The sequence below is a fragment of the Lathyrus oleraceus genome, chromosome 7 (genome assembly GCF_024323335.1).
Source record: "Lathyrus oleraceus cultivar Zhongwan6 chromosome 7, CAAS_Psat_ZW6_1.0, whole genome shotgun sequence".
NCBI lineage: Eukaryota > Viridiplantae > Streptophyta > Magnoliopsida > Fabales > Fabaceae > Lathyrus > Lathyrus oleraceus.
The window spans coordinates 466,432,388-466,457,847 of record NC_066585.1 but is presented as its reverse complement, the minus strand read 5'-3'; the positions used below and the strand labels follow the sequence as shown (position 1 = coordinate 466,457,847).

The 25,460-nt window shown below is 39.5% G+C and overlaps 1 protein-coding gene across 1 annotated transcript; it reads right to left on the bottom strand.

Annotated features, from left to right (window-relative positions):
- Nucleotides 1-19,977: 19,977 nt before the first annotated feature.
- Nucleotides 19,978-23,288, bottom strand: LOC127106799 (aldehyde dehydrogenase family 3 member F1). The gene is made up of 10 exons (XM_051044097.1): nucleotides 22,941-23,288; nucleotides 22,213-22,281; nucleotides 21,988-22,084; nucleotides 21,680-21,886; nucleotides 21,449-21,573; nucleotides 21,270-21,374; nucleotides 21,006-21,178; nucleotides 20,705-20,795; nucleotides 20,489-20,638; nucleotides 19,978-20,407 (listed from the first exon to the last, which is right to left on the bottom strand). The coding sequence occupies exons 1-10, from the start codon at nucleotides 23,148-23,150 to the stop codon at nucleotides 20,144-20,146; spliced, it is 1,491 nt and encodes a 496-aa protein (XP_050900054.1). The 5' UTR covers nucleotides 23,151-23,288; the 3' UTR covers nucleotides 19,978-20,143.
- Between the last annotated feature and the right edge of the window lie 2,172 nt (nucleotides 23,289-25,460).

Here is a 25,460-nt window from a genome sequence, read left to right as displayed (position 1 = left end):
TTTTCTGTTTCAGCATTTTTCTCAGGCTATTCTTCAGGGATTCAACAACTAAGAGAAAATCCAGGAAAGCAACAACCAAGCTACAATTAATGAACCTAACAAATAGCCTATTTTTTAGTAACCTAGATGTGCAATTTAGGGGAACTCGCGTGACCTTAAATTCAGGAGAATACAAGTACAAGGCCCAAGAGCTGCAATATAAAAGGATGGCAATCCTTCATTCAGAACTGGGGTTTTTAGGCGTGAAGATTTTATTTGTCCAATATACTTCACTGCTGTATTTTTATGTGTCTTGTATTAGACGTATCTTGTAAGCTAAGCTATTATCACATAGATGATTGCATTGGTATAGGGTGTTCATTGAGTTGTAAGTGTTGTGTCACTCTAAGCTTTTAAGCGTGAGTGCTGTGTATCTTGATTAAAGCTGTTAAGCCCAATCAAGAGTTGTTTGAAGTGTGACTTCATAATTGTCTTTAATATTGATTAAAGGTAGTAATCACTGAGGTGATTGAGGGGGAGTGAGTAGGAACTCTGATCTTAGTGTAAGATTGAAATTGCATTGGGTAGGTATTAAGTGATAGGGTTAAACAGTTGGTTTAAGGTCTGAATTAATACTACTAATAGTGGATTTCCTCCCTGGCTTGGTATCCCCCAGACGTAGGTCATGTTGGACCGAACTGGGTAAACAATTACTTGTGTTATTTAATGAACTTACATTTTAAGTTCTGCATAATTCTTGTCTGCGCAGAATTGAATTTCATAACAACCCCTGTGACATCGAGAGTCTGTTAACTAGAATTTCAAATACACTTATGACTAATTAAATATCAATCAATACTAATTGGTTGATAACGGATTCTCAACACTCCCCCTAAAGCTGGATCGTATATATTGTATGATCCGAGCTCGTCACAAATATAATTAACTCGAGAACCCTTGAGAGAATTGGTAAACATATCAGTTAATTGATCTTCAGATTTGACAAATTTTGTGGTTATTTCTCCTAACAGTACATTGTCTCTTACATAGTGGCAATCTATTTTATGTGCTTGGTCCGTTCCTGGAAAACCGGATTTGATGCAATGTGAAGTGTCGCTTGATTCTTAAGCCATTCAAGTTCCTTCAATAGTGTTGCCATAACATGATATTCATCTTCAGCACTAGATATTGCAACTGTGTTTTGTTTCTTGCTCCTCCATGAGATCATATTTTCTCGAATAAGAACACAATATCCAGAATTGGATCTCCTATGCGACGGTGATCCTGCCCAGTTTGCATCTGAATAACACGTGATTTTAGCATCACCTTTATCTTCATAAAATAGGCCTCTTCCTGGTGAATTCTTTATATATCTGATAATCTGAATAACTACATTCTAATGAGTATCACAATGAGCGTCCAGGAATTGACTCACAATGCTCACTGCATAAGTAATATCTGGTTTGATGACGATAAGATAATTAAGTCTACCCACTAAACTTTGATATCTTCCCGGGTCTTTCAATAGCTCCCCCTGATCCAGAAGAAGCTTGACGTGGGATCCATATGAGTATCAATCGGACGACTATCAAGCATATCCGTTTCAGTTAGGATGTCTATGCATACTTACATTGGTTAATTGCAATTCCTGATGAGGATTGAGCAACTTCAATACCTAAGAAGTATCTGAGTGGATCCAAATACTTTATCTAGAAGTTTTTGAAAATATGAGTTTTAAGTCGTTGGATACCCTCTATATCGTCTCTATTGATAACAATGTCATCAACATAGACCACAAGAAAGATGCACTGACCGGTGGAGGAATGAAGGAAGAAAACAGAGTGATCTATTTCACATATAGTCATACCAAATTGTATCAAGGCAGAACTGAATCAACCAAACCAAGCACGTGGACATTGTTTCATCCTAAAAAGAGAACGATGAAACCGACAAACAAGTCTTAAATTTCTAGGAGCCGTAAAACCTGGAGATTGATCCATGTACATTTTCTCCTCCAATTCTCCGTGTAAAAAGGCATTTTTAATGTCCAACTGATGAAACGACCAAATATTAATAACAACAATTGCAAGGAAGAGATGGACTAAACTAATCTTGGCCACTGGAGAAAAAGTGTCACCATAATCAAGGCCAAATATTTGTGTGTATCCCTTGGCTACCAAACGAGCTTTGAAACGATCAATTCGACCATCTGGTCCAACTTCCACTGTATAAACCCATCGACATCCCACTGTAGTTTTGTCGGAAAGTAAAGTAACAATGTCTAAAGTGTTATTTAAATGCAATGCCACCATTTCTTCCACCATTGCCAAACGTCAATTGTGATCAGTCAAAGCTTCATCTGTAGACTTAGGAATAAACACATAATCCAAAGCAGACACAAACGGAACATAGGAATTAGAAAGACGATCATAATTTAAAACATAAGCATATTTAGGATTTGTGTTATGAGATCGAATACCTTTTCGTAATGATATTGGAAGGTCGAGTTTAGGTGACGTAGCTGGAGGAATAGTTGGAGCAGGAGGTGGTGTTGGTGGATTAATATCATCTTTAACTTCCAATGGACGAGGTGACCATCGTTGGTATACCTGCAATGGAGGTTTAATTGGTGTGGGGATTACATAAGGGATATCTAAAACATCTGAATTACAAATCTCATCGGGTGACACCGAGGCAGAGAAAAAAGGGGAACCTTCAAAGAATGTAACATCGGAGGAAACAATGTATCGTTGAAGTTGAGGACAAAAACAACGTTATACCTTTTGTATACGTGAGTAGACTAGAAAAATACATTTGAGACATTTTGTGGAAAGTTTGTCTTTACCTGGACTAAGATCATGAACATAGTATGTGCAACCAAAAACGCAAAGAGGAATGAGGTAGAGATCATATTGCGGATTCAAGATAGAGTATGGAATCTGATCTTGAAGGATCGATGAAGGAGTTCGGTTGATAAGGTGATATGTTGTGAGGAGAGAATCACCCAAAAAAAGAGAAGGTACATTGTGGTGAAGTAAAAGAGTTTGTGCGGTTTCAACTAAATGACGTTTCTTCCATTCAGCAACATTGTTATGTTGTGGTGTATGAGCACATGATTATTGATGAATAATTCCATGTGATGTTAAAAAGGATTGAAACTGGGATGACATATATTCACGAGCATTATCAGTGCATAAAATTTTAATGGAAGTGCTAAACTAGTTTTTCATTTCAGCATAAAACTCTTAAAATATACGAAAAAACATATAAACGATTTTTCATTAGAAATAACCAAGTGAATCGAGAGAAATCATTGATGAAAGTTACAAAGTAATAATATCTTAAAGTAAACTTCACGCGACTAAGACCCCAAATATCAGAATGAACCAAAGCAAACGGTGATGCAACACTTTTATGTACTCGTTGACAACAAGTACTACAGATATGTTTGCCTAATTGCTAGAACTGACACTCAAAAGATGAAAGCTTAGAAAAATTAGGAACTAAAAGACGCATTTTGTTAAGACTATGGTGACTGAAACCCTGATGTGTAAGGCCTTGAGAAGCAATAGAAGCACATGCCACCGGTGGAGATAGATGATATAATCCTCAAGATTCACTCCCTGCTCCAATCGTCCGTCATGCACGTCAATCCTGGACATGAACAAATTTATCATTAAAAAGGACTGAACAATCAAGAGTACCGGTAAGCTTGTGAACATATATTACATTAAAAGGAGAACCAGGAATGTAAAGGACAGACTCTAAAGACATGTTTGGAAGTGGATGTGCCTGAACAAGGCCATGAACTTTGATTTTAGAACCATCCGCCATAATGACAGAAGACAAAGAATCATAATAAGACAAGTGAGATAAAATGGATTTATTATCAATCATATGATCAGAGGAACCAGAGCCAATGGCCCAAGGACCAAGAGAATATGTAGAGACAAATGCTACAGGATTATCCGAATGAGCAACAACGGAAAATGATGATGGTTGACGGAAAGCTTTGAATTGAAGGAAATCATTATAATCAGTGACGGGAATAGTGACATCTTTAGTGATGTCCGGTTGAGCAACGGTAGCGACCCGTGGTTGTTGTTGTTGTTCTCTTGCCTTTGTACGGCAATCAGCTTCAATGCAACTGTAACGATTGCAATAGTTACAACGAATACCATGACAATGTCCACCCCGTCCTCCAGCTCGTCCACTACGACCATGATTGTGGGAAGTGAGAGCAAATGATTTAGTGGGAGATGGGGTAGAAACCGGTCCAAAAGCATGAGGGGTAGCCAAACGCAATAGTTGTTCGCTAACTGCTTCATAGTTAGGAATATTGGATCATGATAAAATTGGTTCAGAACAAAATCAAGTTCTGATGATAGTCCGACAAGTTCCACGATCATGAAATACTTACTTTGTTCATCATAAGTTGTTGCATCTTTTATAAAAGGCGTTAGGATTGTGAAAATTTCCTTTAACGCGTCTGTCATACCCCAAAATTTGCCCGTTGGTATTACAAAGCATTTCTCAAGACCCTCCGACTTATTCTGCAAGGCACCGACATCAAGTGAACAAAAGCCCAGCTCACAACAGGCCCAATCCAAAAGGGGCCCAAAATAGCTTGCTCGCTAGGCGAGCAATCCCTTCGCCTAGCGAATGCTTCGTCATGGCACTCGCCCAGCGAAGCGTCAGATCCAGGAAAAGGCCCAGACCTAGTTTGCTCGCTAGGCGAGCAATTCCTTCGCCTAGCGAAGCTTGCGAAGTTTGAGATTTTTGGACCTCATTTTAAGCCCATTAGGTCACTACTACCTCTACTATAAATACCTGCTCCTCTGCTACGAAAAAAACACACACGGACGGACGAAGACGGACGGAAACACGCATCCAGAGGGAGAAACACAGAAACCCTGCTGATCCAAAGAATTCAGAAGGCGGAAACCCTGAAGGCCGTTTATTCACTCCGAAGCTACCGCCGTCCAACTCAATCCGGCTCGCCAATTCAAGGTTACAACTTGATTTGCAAACAGGTTAGCCTCACTATTATCGCTTTAGCTTCTTAATTGGCATATGATTATCATTTGGTGTCCTTATTTTACATGTGGTATCACTTTAGTATCTTAATTTGCATGTGATATCGTTTTGTATTTTCAATTGGCATATGGTACCACTTCATGTTCTTAATTTGTGGATTATAATTGAATTCATAAACATTTTGAAGTCTTGCATGAGAATTTAAATGTGTTTGCCTATTGTGAAACTGAACCATATAATTGTATGTTGGATGCCATAAGCCATGCTGCAGGTTGAGGTCATAATGTTCTCAAATTTCAAACCCGTGGCCGCTCGCTAGCTCATCGCTAGGCGAGCCCGCAGCGAGCCTTCGCTGAGCCTTCGCTAGGCGAAGCAGAGGCGACCGGGCCAGGGGCTGCTTTGCTTTTTGCTGCCTATTTCATGTTTACCTAATGATGATTCTGCATTATTTGGCCTAAATTCTTGGCTGCTATATTTATCTTATGATGCAATTTCCAATTGTATTTTTATGCTTTAATCCGTGTGTTCATGGTGTAAAGGCTAGCATACTTCCGAAGAAATAGCCGGTTAGGTACTCCGCTTTACGCATGGGAAGCCTTCATGGAGAGGGATTCTAAATTATTTCACTTTAATGTGAAGATTCATATTGATTGCCTAATTAATTTTACTATATTAATTTTTAATGTAATGTTGATTTTAATGTATCGATTTAATGCGGTATCATCATAATTACCTAATGGACTTCAAACATGGACTTTAAATAAATGACATCGGACCTCTCTTTATTACCCCACGATTACAATATTACGGTCATGTCCCGCGAATATGGGGATATCCTTAGCAAAGACCCTTCGGTAAAATCATCATAGTCCCTCGGATGTTGCCTTCTAAAATACGATTTTGTCCCTCGATGACCCTTCGGTGTAGCCTACGGTTAAATGATGATAGTCCCTTCGAATGCTAAGGTATCCTCACAAATGTTGCCTTCAATGACCTATCGATGACCCTGCGATGACCCTTCTACATCCCCAGGATAAAATTACTTACTTCTCAATAGTAAGGACAGTTTTACCCTCATAAGGATGGGAAATGCCCAGAAAGACCTCGGACAGGTATAACCTAAATTGCTCATTCATAACCTAAAAATACTTTTCACACCCCACACCTTTCAAACGTCTTCTTTTGGAAAATCACCACTTAGCATACATCCGTACTAGGATCATTGCCAAGTTATATTTTTCTAAACTACTTTCAAAAAACTAAATGAGATAACCACTTTGTATACATTCATGCAAGAATCATTACAAAGTTAAATTCTCCTTTTCAAAACATTTTTCATACATTTCTCAACCACCTTTTTCAAACAAAGAAAACATAAATGATTGAGCAATTAAGAGCCCATGGATAACCATGGATACAAAGGGTGCTAATACCTTCCCTTTGTATAAAGTACCTCCCGAACCTAAGAATTTAAAATTAAGGTCTTTCCTGTTCTTTTCCACCTTTCCTTAAGGGATAAAAGAAAAGTCGGTGGCGACTCTTGCTAACCGCGACATTGCGATTACAAATCCAATAAAGTCCAGTTCACCGTATGACAGAACTGGCGACTCTGCTGGGGAATACAAAGAGAGGTCCATCTTAAAAAAAAAAAATCATTTATGTTTTAATTCCTTCTTTTAAGGGGGCTTTGAGTGAAAGATCCTACACCCGGATCTAGTATACCTTAGGTAAGTAGCAGTAGATCATCGCGACTATCCGGCGTATACTGGAATGGTCAAAATGATAGCTACGGTTAATGTGACACTTTGGTTGTCCTGATGGTCCTCATGTTATTTGAGGAAAAATTTGGCTTCCGCGTGGTGTCATCAAAGCATTAACCAGACCTTTAGAACCCTAATTGACTCATCCTAGCCATTAGAAAGTAGTGAGATAACTGGCTTCGGTTCCGACTGAGGTTGGTTGATACTCGATACTACACTCTTTGAGATTGGACTTTAGGGAAGCTTCGGTCAACCACTTGGTGTTGCACTGAAGTGGACCTAAAGAAAGGTCGATGATCTGAGATCCTTCTAGAACCCGATTACTATTCTAGGACAGGTTGAACCAACTAAACTTCAGTGGGGAGGGTACTTACCTATGGAACTCATGCAAGCCTTAAAACCTAGGAATGATGGTTGTGTGACTTGCTTGTGCTTGTTATTTATTTAACCTCATAACATCATAACATCATGACATCATAACATTGAACTAACCATTTCAAGGACTTAGGGATTTAACTTTGCTCTGTTTTGAAAAACAAAAAAAAAAACAAAAAAAAGGTTTCCCTTTTCGGTAGTTTATGCAAAGTTAAATTCCAAAAGGCCTTGAAAACATTTCATGCATTGCATAGCATAACATAGCATAACAGGTACTCTAAAGGGATCAGTGTTCTCACGGTTTTCCTCCAAACAGAAAAATGGATCTCGAACAGACTGTCAAAGATCTCCAGACTCAGAATGCTCAGTTCAAGGAGATGATGCTAAGCTTATCCAAGGGGCAGGAGGAACTGAAGGCTCTTTTGGCCGAAAAGAAGAAGGACAAGAAAGCTGTGAGTTTCATTAACCCGGGCAGAAGGCGTAAAGGACAGGCTACGGGAATCAAATTTGGAGTCCCGAATGGTCCAGAAGAGGGGGCGGAAATTGATTCAGAGGAGGAGAATCCTGATTTCTCTAACCCTGAGGATGAGGATGAAGAGTATGAAAATGAACAGTACTCTCCAAGAGATGATAAGTACAAACTGCTGGAAGAACGCATGCTAGCCATGGAGGGTCAGAAGACACCTGGTCTGGATTTCGAAAGTCTGGGTCTGGTCTCCGATGTGACCATTCCCCGCAAATTCAAAATCCCCACTTTCACTAAGTATGATGGTACGTCTTGCCCTCAGATGCATTTAAGGGCTTATGTGAGAAAGATTCAGCCGCATACCACTGATAAGAAACTGTGGATCCACTTCTTCCAAGAAAGTCTGTCTGGCACTCAGTTGGAATGGTATTATCAGCTCGAGAGCTCTGACATCCGCACCTGGACTGATTTGGCAACGGCTTTCTATAAGCAGTACCAGTACAATTCTGAATTAGCACCTACTCGGCTACAGTTGCAGAACATGGCCATGGGATCTAAAGAAAGCTTCAAAGAGTATGCTCAGAAATGGAGAGATTTGGCTGGCAGAGTCAAACCCCCTATGACTGACCGAGAATTAGTAGACCTGTTCATGGGTACCCTGACTGGCCCATTCTACAGCCACCTACTGGGGAGTTCTTCATCAGGTTTCACTGAACTTATACTGACAGGTGAACGGGTGGAGAGCGGCATTCGAAGTGGAAAGTTACAGGCAGCTACTTCTACAAGCAGTAAGAAATCCTATCATGGGAAGAATGAATCGAATGCTGTGTATGGTCAGAAGAATCATAGTAAGAAAAATGGTGACCATGCCGTTGGAGCAGTGACAATCGCAGCCCCGCCGGCTCAAAACTTCCAGCAAAGACAAGACAGACCAAGAAGGCAGTTTACCAAGCTCAATATGACTTTAGCACAAGCACTGCAAAGTATGCTGAAGGTAAATTTAATCACTCTCAAAGGTCCTCCTGCAAATGTCAACACTGCTTCGCCTCGTTATAATCCCAATGCCAGGTGTGCATATCACTCCGATAGCCCCGGGCACGATACAAACGATTGTTGGCTGTTAAAGAATAAAATTCAGGACATGATCGACGCTGGGGAAATTGAGTTCGAGCCTCCGGAGACTCCTAATGTCATCACCGCTCCTATGCCTAATCATGACAAGGTTGTTAATGCTCTCGATGACAATCCTCTCATCACTACTGTAGCAGACTTAACATCTCCTCTCCCAATTATAAAGAGGAATTTATTGCAAGCTGGTTTATTTCCAGGTTGTACTGAAGATTGCAATCTCTGCATACTCCGGCCCGAGGACTGTTTGAAATTGAAGAATGGTATTCAACAGCTGATAGACGATCGTACAATTCTCTTTGAAAGGATTTCTAAGACGGAAAACCCTGTTGAAGAAGTATCTGTGATTGCAAGGTCCAAGGTTCCAGTGAAGATTACTGCTCCCAGAATACCTGTGAAGATTATTGCGGAGCCCAGAGTAGCTCCCCTGATCATTACTGCACCTGGCCCGGTCCCGTATTCCTCAAGCAAAGCTATTCCGTGGAATTATGGAGGTGATGTTTACATCCATGGTGTAAAGCAAGTTGGCAATTCTGCTAATCCTAATGACATTGTTGGGACTAGTAAAGTTACTCGAAGCGGAAGGATCTTCTCTCCAGAGATCTCACCTCCGGTTCCCGAAAACCGAGGAAAAGAACCAGTCAACCCTTCTCAGTCAGAGACACCGATCAAAGCTACTACTGAAGATGTTGCCAAACGAGAAATGGAAGAAATGCTGAAAATCATCCGCAAGAGTGATTTCGATGTGGTAGAACAGTTGGGGCATACTCCTTCCAAAATCTCGATGTTGTCCTTGTTGTTATCCTCTGAATCTCATGCCCATGCCTTGATAAAATTCCTGAAGACTGCCCATGTACCTCAAGAGACCTCCGTCGATCAGTTCGAAAACTATGTTGCTAACCTGACTGTTGACGACGGCCTAGGTTTTTCCAATGCTGACCTGACACCAGCAGGAAGGAACCACAATAAGGCCCTGCATATTTCTATTGAGTGTAAGGGAGTCACTTTGGCTCATGTGTTGATCGATAATGGCTCTTCCTTGAATGTGCTACCGAAAGTCGTGCTCGATAAACTTGACTGTAAAGGCATTGAATTGAATCCTAGTGACATTGTGGTGCGTGCTTACGATGGTGCAAAGAGTGTTGTCCACGGTGAAGTTGTTCTCCCTATCAAGATAGGACCTCAAGTCTTCAACACTACCTTTCATGTAATGAACATTCGCCCCGCCTATTCCTGCTTGCTGGGACGCCCCTGGATTCATGGGGCAGGTGCTGTAGCTTCGTCTCTCCATCAAAAGCTGAGATATCCAGTAGAGGGAAAGATTGTCACTGTGTGTGGGGAAGAAGAATACATTGTCAGTAGTGTGCATACCTTCAGATACGTTGAGATGGATGGTGAATTCTTCGAGACTCCAACTCAGTCATTTGAAATGGTTTCTCCGCCCGATCCTGTCCTTAAGCCAACTCCCCTTGTGCCCGAGGTTATTCGAGCTCCTCCTGCTATGATTTCTCTGAAAGATGCTCAAGCTGTGGTCGAAGATGGTGGCTGTACTGGCTGGGGTCAACTGATCAACGTACCGTACAAGTTTGACAAAGCTGGTCTGGGATTCAACTTTGAAAAGATGGTCAAAGATCAAATCAATGCTGTAGAAGATGCTGACGATGATTGCGACCTGGATAGCTGGATCTACCCAACAATTGGCGACGGACTCAATAATTGGAAGGCTGAAGACACTATCCCGATCTCCTTTAGTCAGGAGTAATTGCTATTGTCCATTTAGTTTTGCAAATCTTTATTTTTTCAATTGAACTTCTTAAAGCATTGTGTCTACGCCCGGGGCACAATAGCTAATTTGTTAGGGGTTTTGTCATTTCATAAGCATATTCATATTCAATAAATCAATGGACTTTTTCGCATTCAAATATTGCGCTCTTTATTTTTCCTGTCGTCTTTCAAACAAGATATGCATTCTTACACACACTCACGTCATAAATCGCAGATCCGTATCCACTCTGGATCCTATTGACAATAATTCCGCTACTGTTCATTATGACTTTGAAAATCCGATCTACCAAGCCGAAGATGGAAGTGAGGAAGATTGTGAAGTCCCTGGAGAGCTTGCCAGACTGTTACTGCAAGAGGAAAGGACTATACAGCCGCATGAAGAGTCACTCGAAGTCGTAAATCTAGGTACTGAAGTGGAAAGAAAAGAAGTCAGAATAGGAGCAGGATTGGAAAACAGTGTCAAAGAAAGATTGATTTGGATGTTACATGACTATGTAGAGGTTTTCGCCTGGTCTTATGAAGACATGCCCGGATTGGATACTGACATAGTAGTGCATCGTCTGCCCATGAAGGAAGACTGTCGTCCCGTTAAGCAAAAGGTTCGCCGCATGCGTCCCGAAATGTCTGAGAAAATCAAAGCCGAGGTTATGAAACAATTCAATGCCGGTTTCTTAGCGGTTACTTCTTATCCTCAATGGGTTGCTAATGTGGTGCCAGTGCCAAAGAAGGATGGTAAGGTGCGAATGTGTGTGGATTACAGAGATTTGAATAAAGCGAGTCCCAAAGATGACTTTCCACTCCCGCACATTGATGTTCTGGTAGATAACACCGCTCAACACAAAGTATTCTCCTTCATGGATGGTTTCTCAGGTTACAATCAAATTAAGATGGCACCTGAGGACATGGAGAAAACTACGTTTGTGACGCAATGGGGTACTTTCTGTTACAAAGTAATGCCATTTGGTCTGAAGAACGCCGGGGCAACATACCAGCGTGCTATGGTGGTTTTGTTCCATGATATGATTCATCATGAGATAGAAGTATATGTGGATGACATGATAGCTAGATCTCATACTGAAGAAGAGCATCTCGATCATTTATACAAACTGTTCGAGAGGCTGAAGAAGTACAAGTTGAGATTGAATCCGAACAAATGCACTTTTGGAGTGAGATCCGGTAAACTCTTGGGCTTTATTGTCAGCGGTAAAGCAATTGAGGTTGACCCGGCTAAAGTGAGGGCTATTCAAGAAATGCCAGTTCCCCGTACAGAGAAAGAAGTCAGAGGTTTCTTGGGACGCTTGAACTACATTGCTCGATTTATCTCCCACTTGACCGCTACCTGCAAACCCATCTTCAAATTACTGAGAAAAAATCAAGAAATGATATGGAATGACGAATGCCAAGAAGCTTTTGACAAAATCAAGAAGTACCTTCAAGAACCTCCAATTCTGATACCACCAGTTGAAGGAAGACCTCTAATCATGTATTTGACCGTGTTAGAAAATTCAATGGGGTGTGTGTTGGGGCAACATGACGAGTCTGGTCGAAAAGAGCATGCCATATACTACCTTAGCAAAAAGTTTACCGACTGTGAAACAAGATACTCGCTGCTCGAGAGAACTTGCTGTGCTTTGGCCTGGGCTGCTCGCCGACTAAGACAGTATATGTTGAATCACACCACTTTGTTGATTTCTAGGATGGATCCCATCAAATACATGTTCGAGAAGCCTGCCCTCTCCGGAAGAATAGCGAGATGGCAGATGATCTTAACAGAGTACGATATCCAGTACACTACCCAGAAAGCAATCAAAGGAAGCGTGCTGGCTGATCATTTGGCTCATCAAGCGGTGGATGATTACCAATCTATGAATTTTGAGTTCCCAGATGAGGATGTCATGTTTGTTACGGATAATGAAAAACCTAAACCAGATGAAGGACCCGAATGGGGATCCCGATGGACTATGGTCTTTGATGGATCTTCTAATGCATTGGGCCATGGTGTGGGGGTTGTACTCATTTCTCCCGGAGGCTACCATACACCTCTCACTGCTAGACTATGTTTTCATTGCACCAATAATATGGCTGAGTATGAAGCATGTATTTTTGGACTCAAAGCTGCTATAGACTGGCGAATCAAGTTTTTGAGTGTGTACGGAGATTCGGCCTTGGTAATCAGTCAGATCAAAGGGGAATGGGATACTAAACATCCAAATCTCATCCCTTATCGAGAGCAGGTGATGACATTAATCCCATACTTTGAAGAGGTAACATTTGAACATATTCCACGAGAGGAGAACCAGTTGGCAGACGCATTAGCTACCATGTCATCTATGTTCAGAGTCAGATGGGGCAGCGAAGCTCCCATGATTACCATCGGACGGTTAGATGAACCAGCTTACTGTTATGGACTTAACACTGAGAAGGTACAGGAGAAACCTTGGTTCCACGACGTAAGAAGATATTTAGAAGCTCAGGAATACCCTGAAGGGGCATCCATCAAGGACAGAAAATTCCTGAGGAAGTTCTCCGCTAAATTCTTTCTGAGTAACAGAGTGTTATACAAACGTAATCATGATTCGACTCTGCTTCGCTGTGTGGATAAAAAGGAAGCAGAAAGGATTATGGAAGACATGCATGACGGTATTTTTGGGACTCATTCTAATGGACATACAATGGCCAAGAAGATTCTGAGATCAGGGTATTATTGGTCTACCATGGAAGCAGATTGCCACCATCACTCCAGAACCTGTCACAAGTGTCAGATCTATGCGGACAAAGTACATGTGTCTCCTGCTCCATTGAACGTGTTGACAGCTCCTTGGCCCTTTGCAATGTGGGGCATCGACATGATCGGAGAGATTAAACCTATGGCTTCTAATGGACATCGCTTCATTCTCGTCGCCATTGATTACTTCACAAAGTGGGTAGAGGCAGCCTCATTCGCTTCTGTCACCAAGAATGTGGTGGCACGGTTCATCAAGAATAGTCTTATTTGTCGATATGGCATCCCTGAAAGGATTATCACCGACAATGGTACTAATTTGAACAACAAGATGATTACTGAACTCTGCACGCAGTTCAAAATTAAGCATCACAACTCTTCTCCGTACCGACCAAAGATGAATGGCGCCGTAGAGGCTGCCAATAAGAACATCAAGAAGATCATACAAAAGATGACGGTAACGTACAAAGACTGGCATGAGATGTTACCGTTTGCCCTTCACGGTTATCGCACTTCAGTACGCACTTCGACAGGGGCAACTCCTTTCTCTTTAGTCTATGGAACGGAAGCCGTTTTACCAGGGGAAGTCCAGATTCCCTCTCTAAGAATCATGAAAGAGGCGGGCTTAGATGAAGATGAATGGATTCAGACACGACTCGATCAGATAAATTTGATTGATGAAAAGAGACTTGCGGCTGTTTGTCATGGGCAGATATATCAGAAGCGCATGACCCAGGCATTTAACAAAAGAGTCAAGAGACAGGTGTATCAAATTGGTGACTTGGTGATCAAGCGTATCATTCTACCCCAAGGTGATCCCAGAGGCAAATGGACTCCCACATACGAAGGGCCATTTGTAGTTAAGAAGGTATTCTCTGGTGGAGCCATGATACTTGCTACAATGGATGGCGAAGACTTCCCGCATCCCGTGAACGCGGACATAGTTAAAAAATACTACGCATAAAAGAGACCCGCTAGGTCGACGTACCTAGGCAAAAGTAAGGGCATCCCGGCGAACCAAAAGGGTTCGGGCAAAAATTAGGGATAAACATATAAAAATGTACACCCGGCAAGTCGAAAACCTGAAAAGGCGGCTTGGGCAAAAAAGGGTATCCTGGTGGACTGAAAACCTGAAAAGGCGGTCCAGGCAAAAATTAGGGATTAAAGCGCATGACTATGTCCCGTTCTCAGTCAACTTTCATCCAAGTTCCAGGGACTGACCAAGCCAATCACTTCTATCCGACAGCAGGGGATGAGATGCTTGAAGACATAATGGCAGTAGTAGACTTAAAATCAATAGGACTTTTTCTGCATAGCTGTCTCTTTGTTTTTGACAATTTCCTCTTACTAGGATTTCTGTCTCCTTGTACACAATTTGCCTGTTTATAGGCCTTCTTTCAAAAATCAATACAACCCTCTTTCAAAAAAGATGCTTTGTTTTTTTACTTTCTGTTTTGTTTGCGTAAACGCCCATTGATTTAATTTGAATTAATATATGCATTTGAATATGACCAATGTTTACCAAAATACATGCATAGAATAGCAATAGCAATTACTACAAGACTTCAGGATCAAGGAAAAGGTCTAATCATGCTTCCGATGAATCCACTACCAATTCTCTTCCCCCAGCAAGCCTGTTTTTCCCCAGAAGAAGTTGGCAGTATTCCCCGGCACAGCCAGCTATTCCCCAACAGAGGTCGGCCTCATCAGGCAGATTGATCATCTCATCCATCCCTAGCCAGGCTCTGTTGAATATCTCTACCATCAGACAGAAATCAGAACCCCCAGCCGAGAGAGGGTCCTCAACACGAATATCTCCAATCAGTAGATGGGGATTTATTTTCCCCAGTAGAGTCCCCAAGCAGAACTTCTCATACGCATAACTCATTACATCATTTCGCAGCATACGCCTGCATACAACATTCGCATTTATTTTCGAAAGCATAAAACATCTCATGCATCATGACATGGCATAAAGCTAACTTTTCTTTGCAGGTTAATCACCCTCCTGATATAGTCAAAGTAAAAGGCTCATTCAGGCAGACGCCTTTATCAATCACAGACAAGATTCAGATACATATTCCAGATGCAATTCAGGGGAACATTCATTCTGACAACACTTCGATATCCTCCTAGCGATGGCATCTTTAAGCCCATCCCAGACATTTATTGCAAGTACAACGTATACAGATACAGCCTAACATATGGTTCATTCTGATTCAGCTCAACATATGACTCTTTCAACTCAGATACGATCTAACGTACGATCCAGTCTGATCTTCAACAACTCAAGTATGGTTTGATGTACGACCAAGTTAAACCTCCATCTTCTCAGGTGCTACCTTCGGACAGGTACATTCCTGAATGGTAGTCTAGTATACGGCTACTCCCTTTCTCAGGTGCTACCTTCGGACAGGTACATTCCTGAATGATAGTCGAATATACGGCTACTCCCTTTCTCAGGTGCTACCTTCGGACAGGTACATTCCTGAATGGTAGTCTAGTATACGGCTACTCCCTTTCTCAGGTGCTACCTTCGGACAGGTACATTCCTGAATGGTAGTCTAGTATACGGCTACTCCCTTTCTCAGGTGCTACCTTCGGACAGGTACATTCCTGAATGGTAGTCTAGTATACGGCTACTCCCTTTCTCAGGTGCTACCTTCGGACAGGTACATTCCTGAATGGTAGTCGAATATACGGCTACTCCCTTTCTCAGGTGCTACCTTCGGACAGGTACATTCCTGAATGGTAGTCGAATATACGGCTACTCCCTTTCTCAGGTGCTACCTTCGGACAGGTACATTCCTGAATGGTAGTCGAATATACGACTACTCCCTTTTCAGCAGCTTCAGCCTAACGTACGGCTCATTCTGCAACTCAGATACGATCTAGCGTACGATCCATTCTGATCTTTCATCCCCAGCAAAGTCATCTGCCTAATGAACAACTCACTCGGGTATTCAGGCACGGTCTAACGTATGATCCATTCTGATCCCTTATCCCCAGCAGTATATCATACTCTGACTCCCCAACGAAGTCAACAGCATAATGGAGGGTTCACTATACGGTCTGATGTATGACCCGGTGTGACACCCATGTCTCTAGATATCGTCTAATGTACGACACAATCTGGAAATCTCCTCAGCAAGTTTCTTGGATGGCATCTTTAAGCCCATCTCCGTCAAGACAAATGAACGAGTGCAAATTTTTGGGGCATTCTAAGTGTTCAATAATCTTTCACCTCCAGACCACGAACGGCACCTACCATTCTACTCTCTCGGTTCAAGAATATTGAACAGGGGCAGCTGTCATACCCCAAAATTTGCCCGTTGGTATTACAAAGCATTTCTCAAGACCCTCCGACTTATTCTGCAAGGCACCGACATCAAGTGAACAAAAGCCCAGCTCACAACAGGCCCAATCCAAAAGGGGCCCAAAATAGCTTGCTCGCTAGGCGAGCAATCCCTTCGCCTAGCGAATGCTTCGTCATGGCACTCGCCCAGCGAAGCGTCAGATCCAGGAAAAGGCCCAGACCTAGTTTGCTCGCTAGGCGAGCAATTCCTTCGCCTAGCGAAGCTTGCGAAGTTTGAGATTTTTGGACCTCATTTTAAGCCCATTAGGTCACTACTACCTCTACTATAAATACCTGCTCCTCTGCTACGAAAAAAACACACACGGACGGACGAAGACGGACGGAAACACGCATCCAGAGGGAGAAACACAGAAACCCTGCTGATCCAAAGAATTCAGAAGGCGGAAACCCTGAAGGCCGTTTATTCACTCCGAAGCTACCGCCGTCCAACTCAATCCGGCTCGCCAATTCAAGGTTACAACTTGATTTGCAAACAGGTTAGCCTCACTATTATCGCTTTAGCTTCTTAATTGGCATATGATTATCATTTGGTGTCCTTATTTTACATGTGGTATCACTTTAGTATCTTAATTTGCATGTGATATCGTTTTGTATTTTCAATTGGCATATGGTACCACTTCATGTTCTTAATTTGTGGATTATAATTGAATTCATAAACATTTTGAAGTCTTGCATGAGAATTTAAATGTGTTTGCCTATTGTGAAACTGAACCATATAATTGTATGTTGGATGCCATAAGCCATGCTGCAGGTTGAGGTCATAATGTTCTCAAATTTCAAACCCGTGGCCGCTCGCTAGCTCATCGCTAGGCGAGCCCGCAGCGAGCCTTCGCTGAGCCTTCGCTAGGCGAAGCAGAGGCGACCGGGCCAGGGGCTGCTTTGCTTTTTGCTGCCTATTTCATGTTTACCTAATGATGATTCTGCATTATTTGGCCTAAATTCTTGGCTGCTATATTTATCTTATGATGCAATTTCCAATTGTATTTTTATGCTTTAATCCGTGTGTTCATGGTGTAAAGGCTAGCATACTTCCGAAGAAATAGCCGGTTAGGTACTCCGCTTTACGCATGGGAAGCCTTCATGGAGAGGGATTCTAAATTATTTCACTTTAATGTGAAGATTCATATTGATTGCCTAATTAATTTTACTATATTAATTTTTAATGTAATGTTGATTTTAATGTATCGATTTAATGCGGTATCATCATAATTACCTAATGGACTTCAAACATGGACTTTAAATAAATGACATCGGACCTCTCTTTATTACCCCACGATTACAATATTACGGTCATGTCCCGCGAATATGGGGATATCCTTAGCAAAGACCCTTCGGTAAAATCATCATAGTCCCTCGGATGTTGCCTTCTAAAATACGATTTTGTCCCTCGATGACCCTTCGGTGTAGCCTACGGTTAAATGATGATAGTCCCTTCGAATGCTAAGGTATCCTCACAAATGTTGCCTTCAATGACCTATCGATGACCCTGCGATGACCCTTCTACATCCCCAGGATAAAATTACTTACTTCTCAATAGTAAGGACAGTTTTACCCTCATAAGGATGGGAAATGCCCAGAAAGACCTCGGACAGGTATAACCTAAATTGCTCATTCATAACCTAAAAATACTTTTCACACCCCACACCTTTCAAACGTCTTCTTTTGGAAAATCACCACTTAGCATACATCCGTACTAGGATCATTGCCAAGTTATATTTTTCTAAACTACTTTCAAAAAACTAAATGAGATAACCACTTTGTATACATTCATGCAAGAATCATTACAAAGTTAAATTCTCCTTTTCAAAATATTTTTCATACATTTCTCAACCACCTTTTTCAAACAAAGAAAACATAAATGATTGAGCAATTAAGAGCCCATGGATAACCATGGATACAAAGGGTGCTAATACCTTCCCTTTGTATAAAGTACCTCCCGAACCTAAGAATTTAAAATTAAGGTCTTTCCTGTTCTTTTCCACCTTTCCTTAAGGGATAAAAGAAAAGTCGGTGGCGACTCTTGCTAACCGCGACATTGCGATTACAAATCCAATAAAGTCCAGTTCACCGTATGACAGCGTCAAGCTTATTCAGATAGGCTTGCATAATTATATTCTTCAATTTCAAAGAGTTGAGTTTGGTGATGACACTATAAAGATTATAGACATTATTAGAGAAGACTTTCTTAGCCTTTTCCCAAACCTCATAGCATGTGGTAAGGGCTTGGTATTCGCTTGGAGATTAGTTGCTATGAAAAATCATAACACAATTCATAAAGAAGTGTCAGTTTGTTTCCACTTATCATGTTTGGCGTCGGGAATACTATCCGATTTTGTAGTTAAGTGATCCTCATATCCTTGACTGTGAAACCACATTTTGACAGCACCAGTCTATATGTTGTAGTTGGCTGTTTCGGTTGGTTTCTCACACGGGATAAGTGGAACCTTAGTGAACGTGACCGAATCGGTATCTCCAATGATATTTGATGGCTTGGAACAAAAAACCAAGAACAGATCTGGAGAGAGTGCAGAAAAGAGGTGTTGACGACTGCAAGAGCGGCGAGACGTGCGACCATGCGCAGATGGTAGGGAGGCGCGTGAGATTCACGCGCGGGTTGCGGGATGGCACCTCGGACGGTGCCGTGGATGGTCGAAATATTTTGGAGAAACAGAAAAAAAAATTGGAATACAGGAGGTCAATCAACTCTTGATAGCATGTTGTAATTGTATTTTTATATATCTAATATGATCACACATGATATATATATATATATATATATATATATATATATATATATATATATATATATATATATATATATATATATATATATATATATATAAAAGAGATATATACAATGTGTAATAATATAATTTACAATTATGACTAATTAAATATCAATCTAAATTAATTGATTGATAACGGATTTTAATGATGTGCAAGACAAATTTGTATGGACTCCTAGTTTTCATGGTGTAGATTTTCTGTCAGGTTGATCTATTGCACGTTATTAAGCTTGGAGGACGATGGTGTCTTGGAGTTTGGTGTTAAGGCAGTGTTGAAGAAACTTTAGAAATTCAAATCACCATAAAAGATTAAATTTTCTTAGCTAGTTGTTCTTCATGGCCTTATGAAATTATCGAAGCTTTTCTTCATTCTCTTTCTATCCAATTTATGTAGAATTCAACAGTCAATCATTATGATGTTGTTCTTGGAATTGTGCGCCACATCAAAAATTTGTTATTTGTATTAAAAAAATCAAACTAAAACAATGTAGTTATAGTTAGTATTCATATCTTCGCGCAAAAATACTGGTTTATACTAAAAATAACTGATAGATCAAACTATATAAGATTTGAATACACAGACACATAAATATTAATGTTGATATAAATTACACACATACATATGATTTATTTAATAAAGCTATGGCCGCTTAGATATTATAAAAACTGTCTTCTGTTTAATCGAACATTTGGTATGCTGCAGATGATTATTCCGCCTGCTAATTTTACTTAACAAGCCACGATTTGTCGTTTCGACGGCCTCTTTAATCCGAGAATTACAAGGATCAATCCAAGATAATCATAATTGTAAGAGACTTCAAGCAGTTGAAACTTGTTTGGTGTCCATGGTGGATATCTATACCAAAAATCAGTTAGGAAACTTCTTCTAACAATTGCTTTCTGGTGACTGAATGTGTCAAAGGAGAATTTTCCATGGTACATTCCAAATCCACTCGCACCTACTCCTCCAAATGGTAAACTATCTACTGCATACTGCACACGTATTCGAATCGAACATTAATATAAAGTGGTAAATTCGAAAAACAAAGCTTGCTCGGGATAGAGTGTTGTTACTTGTAGAACTGTATCATTGAAAGTAACACTGCCAGATGATGTTTCGGATATCATTCTTTTCTGTAGTGTTTGGTTTTTGGTGAAAACATAAAGAGCAAGAGGCTTAGGCCTAGAGCTTATGAATTCAATACTGTCCTCAATCTTCTCCACCTACAAAGAAATTTGATTTAGAAGGAAAATATAGATGTCTATATTTTTGCATGAAATGAAACTTACCGTAATAATCGGAAGTAATGGGCCAAAAACTTCATCTACCATTATTGCTGCATCAAGTGGTGGATTCACCAAAATTGTTGGCTCAATAAATCTGCGCATATTTGAGGATATTATATATTTTTTGTTATCCACGAGCATCATCGGATCAAATATTTGATATCAACATGACATGACACGACAATGACACGTCTGATTCGTTTGATTTGATTGTTTTTTTAATAATTATTAGTGTCGACGTGTCAGGATCGTGTCAGATGATTATACGATTAATAATATGTTAAAGAGAAGTGTTAATTAGTACAAGTTTTCCTCATCCACTGAGCCACCATAAATCACAGATTCTTTAACTTTTGGATCAGTGAATAGTTTCTTCAATCTAAATAAGTGTTGTCTATTAACTATCCTTGCTATAGTATTGCAATGTTTAGGGTTATCTCCAAACATTTTCTTGATCCACACCTTCATTAATTCCACCTTATGAAAATAAAACAAAACAAGATTAAGCTTAGTGAATTCAATATAATATTCAAAAACCCTAAAAACTTGAATTCAAAAATAGATTTACCAGTTTTGAACAGTAACTTTTTTCAACAATGACATAATCAATTGCTATGCATGCTTGACCAGCACAAGTCCCATATTTTCCCACAATAATCCTCTTCACAGTAACCTTATAATTACCAGAAAGTGTTAATTACGTTACTAATTAGATTAATAAAATGTAAAATGAATTAATTTACTCACATCTAAATCCCAAGAAGATGAAAGTGAGTCCACAACTGCAGGACATTTTCCACCCAACTCCAGTGTAACTGGAGTCAGGTGAGTCGCAGCCGCAGACATCACAGCGCGCCCCACGCGTGCACTACCTGATATTAGTATTTAAAATTTTTAAAAAAATTTCATCAAATTTTTCTATAATTAATCAGAAACTCCAAATAAAACTATGCTCAAAATAAAAGTGATGATGTTGACCTGTAAAGAAGATTTTGTCCCATTTTTGTTGTAATAACTGCTCGGATTCTTCAGGTCCTCCTTCAATAACTCTAATGGCTTTATTATCTAAGTAAGTAGCAATACCAGAAGCAAGTAAAGAGGAACATGAAGCAGACAAGTCTGAAGGTTTCAACACTGCCGTGTTTCCAGCAGCTATAGCTCCTATCAATGGCTCCAAAGACAATCCTGTATTTTTGTTTGGTATCATAATAGCGTCGAGTTCAGTTCAGTGGTAAGAGTTTGACTTTGTAACGTAACGTTACGAGTTGTATATAATGACGACTTACCAAAGGGGAAATTCCAAGAAGAAATAATGAGGACAAGACCAAGAGGCTCATGAACAATTTCTGCACTTGTTAGCAATGCTAATGCTGGTAGGTTAGCCTATAACAAAGTAAATTCATTTGTTATTAGTGACTTCATATGTTTATGTTTTTTTTTCCTTCAAATTATTGGTTTTCCATGGTTGAAATTATCATGACAAGTTTGTAGCAATAGAACAAAGATCTTACATTCTTGCTTGACATCCAATCCTTGAGACACTTTATGGCTAGATTTAAAGTCTTCAACAACGTTCCTATCTGTGAATAATATTTAATAATCGAAAGTTATATAATGTGAATACTTCTACCTTTATTTAGAACGTGAGGATCCTATGCTGCAATACTCTCTAGAGCTCCCTCTATTATTCTCTGTATATATATTTTTCTCATTTTATTTCAATTTTATATCTCATTTCACACATTTATTTTCAGAGGTAGTAGAGGGTCTATGCACATTTATGACACAATTAAAGCTATACTAGAAAAATAAAATAAAAGTGCCTTGGTCGACATTTTATCGCATTTACAATATTTATGATCGTTTAATTAAAATATGATGAATATAATTTAATATAAATTTAATTTAAAAAATATCACCAACAAAAATTTCAAATATTATATATATATATATATATATATATATATATATATATATATATATATATATATATATATATATATATATATATATATATATATATTAATTTTAAAATTAAAATCGTCTAATTTTGATATGAGAATTACAAAATTGTAAATACGAAAATGCAACTTTTCTTTGTAGTGCAAAGAATTGTAATAAATAAAAAAAAGGTGTCAACGTTGTGATGCACTTACATGCATGTTCACCAAAAATTTTACTTAATTTTTAGTGACAAATAAATATGGATGAATTATATTTAGTGTTTAGACATTGATACCTCATCTCTAAAAGCTTCAACTCTATGTTTCCCTAAATCATGCATGAGAGCTTTGAAGATATCACTCTCTTTTTCCTTGAGAAAACGACGCAACCCTTTTAGTTGTGATTCTCTCCACGATGCTTCCTTTGTTATTCCACTCCTAAAATATTCTCTCATATTTTTCAACTCTCTTTCTATACTTCCCATCTTTGGAATAATATGTGTCATGGCCACAACACAAACTCTATCTTACCATCATAACAATGTATGTATATTTATATATCTCTCTTAGCTAACTAAGTTTGTTGCCTAGTTAGGTTTCATAAAAGTGAGAGGGTCCACATTAAATGCCAAACTAGAACCCACCTTCTATCCTTTATTTATGTCATTCTCTACCTTTGGTTAGAAATTCTTCACTCCAATCAATGTTATATATGACAAGTTTGAAAAAATATCTTTATGATAAAACTTGAGAATGAAGTAATATTTCATGCTTTCATACATTGGGAGATGAGTATAGACTTGCCTTTCTTAAGAAAGTTAAAATATGGGAGATGAGTATACAACTTGCCATTCTTAAAAAAGTTAAAATATGGGAGATGAGTATACAACTTGCCATTCATAAAAAAGTTAAAATATGGGAGATGAGTATAGAAATTTTCCACTTTTCATCAAAATTAAGTCTACAAATCACGTATCTACAATGAGGCTACAATTGATAGCTTCTCTAATTCACACTAAAAGGCCTCCAAACATACTTTATAGCCAAGAAAATGCAAAAACAAATACACCATTAGTCCATTTTAATAATAATATAATAAAATATCTTTGTATTTTTTTCTAGTGATTTTTTTAAAATACTGACTAAATTTTGAGGCAGAATAAGAGTTTGAGATGGAAGTTAAGTTTCTCACATTATAAACAGAAATTTGATATATAAACAGAAATTTGATACAGTGAGTTGTCATGTGTAGAAAAATAGATATGAATTATTTACGATTTTAAAAATTTGTCATTGAAGAAATTTTTGTGTCGAATCGCACGTCGCTCTCTTTAAAACATTTTGTGACATTGTTTAAAATTATGCAAGGCAGATTATCTACCACGACGTCTCTAGAGTAAAACAACTTAGTTCTATACTATACGATTACTGATCTCTCCTTGAAAGTTGGTTCTGGTCTCCTTACCTCCTTCTTGGAGGATATTTAGGTTAGGGACTCTCCCATCCGTCTTAGATTCCCTAGACTTTTTCAATTCCTGACCAGACTTCTAAATTTATTGGGGAGAATGGTAAATAGGAGGGGGAGAGTTGGATCTGAGACCTCAAGTGTATGAGAATTTTTCTCTTTGACTATGAGTTGGCTCTTTTTAGCAGACTCCAGTCTATTATTAGAAGCTTCACCCCTTCTGTTGAGAGCGATGTGTGGAGGTGGCGTGAGTCTAATGATGCAGTTTATCATGTGTCTTTTGCCTATTCTTGTCTTCTGACCCGAGTGTTTCTCCCGGGTCACCAAGTCTCTCACGCAAAGATAGCTCTTCCAGCTATTTGGTGTAGTTGAGCCCCTTCTAAAGTTATAGTTTTCTCTTGGCAGCTTTTTCAGGATCGTAACCCAACCATACATAACTTACTTAAGAGGGGGGTTGCTTTGGCCTCTAGGACTATTTTATGTCCCTTCTTCTCATTGCACATTGAGTCATCCTCCATCTCTTTCTGACCTGTGAGGTTGCATCCTCTATTTGGTTAGGATTTTTAGGTGGTTGGGGTGGTGTGTTGTTTTGCCTAGAGATACCTTGACCCTTTTCTAGATGTTTAGCCATTCGACTGGAGGTTTTAGGACTAAAGGGGGTTGAGGATAATTTGGCATGTCGTGGTTTGGTCGATTTGGAAAAATCTGAACGGTATATTTTTTTCTGGATCCTTGATGACATCAAAAGACATGGAAGACATGAGCATCTTTTTGACTTGGAATTGGTATTTTGGTAGCTCCGTGACTCATGTGCCTTCTCGGTCTGACTTGAGAAACCTATCATGTTTCTAAGCCAATAGTGGGGTGAGTGGTTTCGACCTCCATTAAATGTGTTCTTGCTGCATTCTTTGTGGTTTTTGTGCTCCTTCAGATGTCCTCGGATTGGAGAGCTCTACCTTTATCTGATGCTGGTCTTTTCTATGTGTTTCTGTCTTTGTATCTTTGTTTCAAATCCTCTTTTTTTGTTGTTGGGATTGTTGTAACTGGCAGTCTTTTCTTTGTTTTTTCTGTTGGTTTTGATCCCATGTTTTGTAGTCCCTGTGCCTTTTTCTCGGAATCCCTAATACTTTGGCTGTAGTGCCTATCTTTTCAATAATTTCTCAAACAAAGAGATATTCAAATAATTATCCCAAGAGAATCCAAGAAAAATATATATGGTAATTTCTCAAACAAAGAGAAATTCAAATAATTCTCTAAAGAGAATTCAAGAATATACTCGAAAAATTCAACAAGATGAAAGAAAGTGAGAGAAATTGGCGCTTCGACAATTTGAAAACGGAGAGTAAAGAGA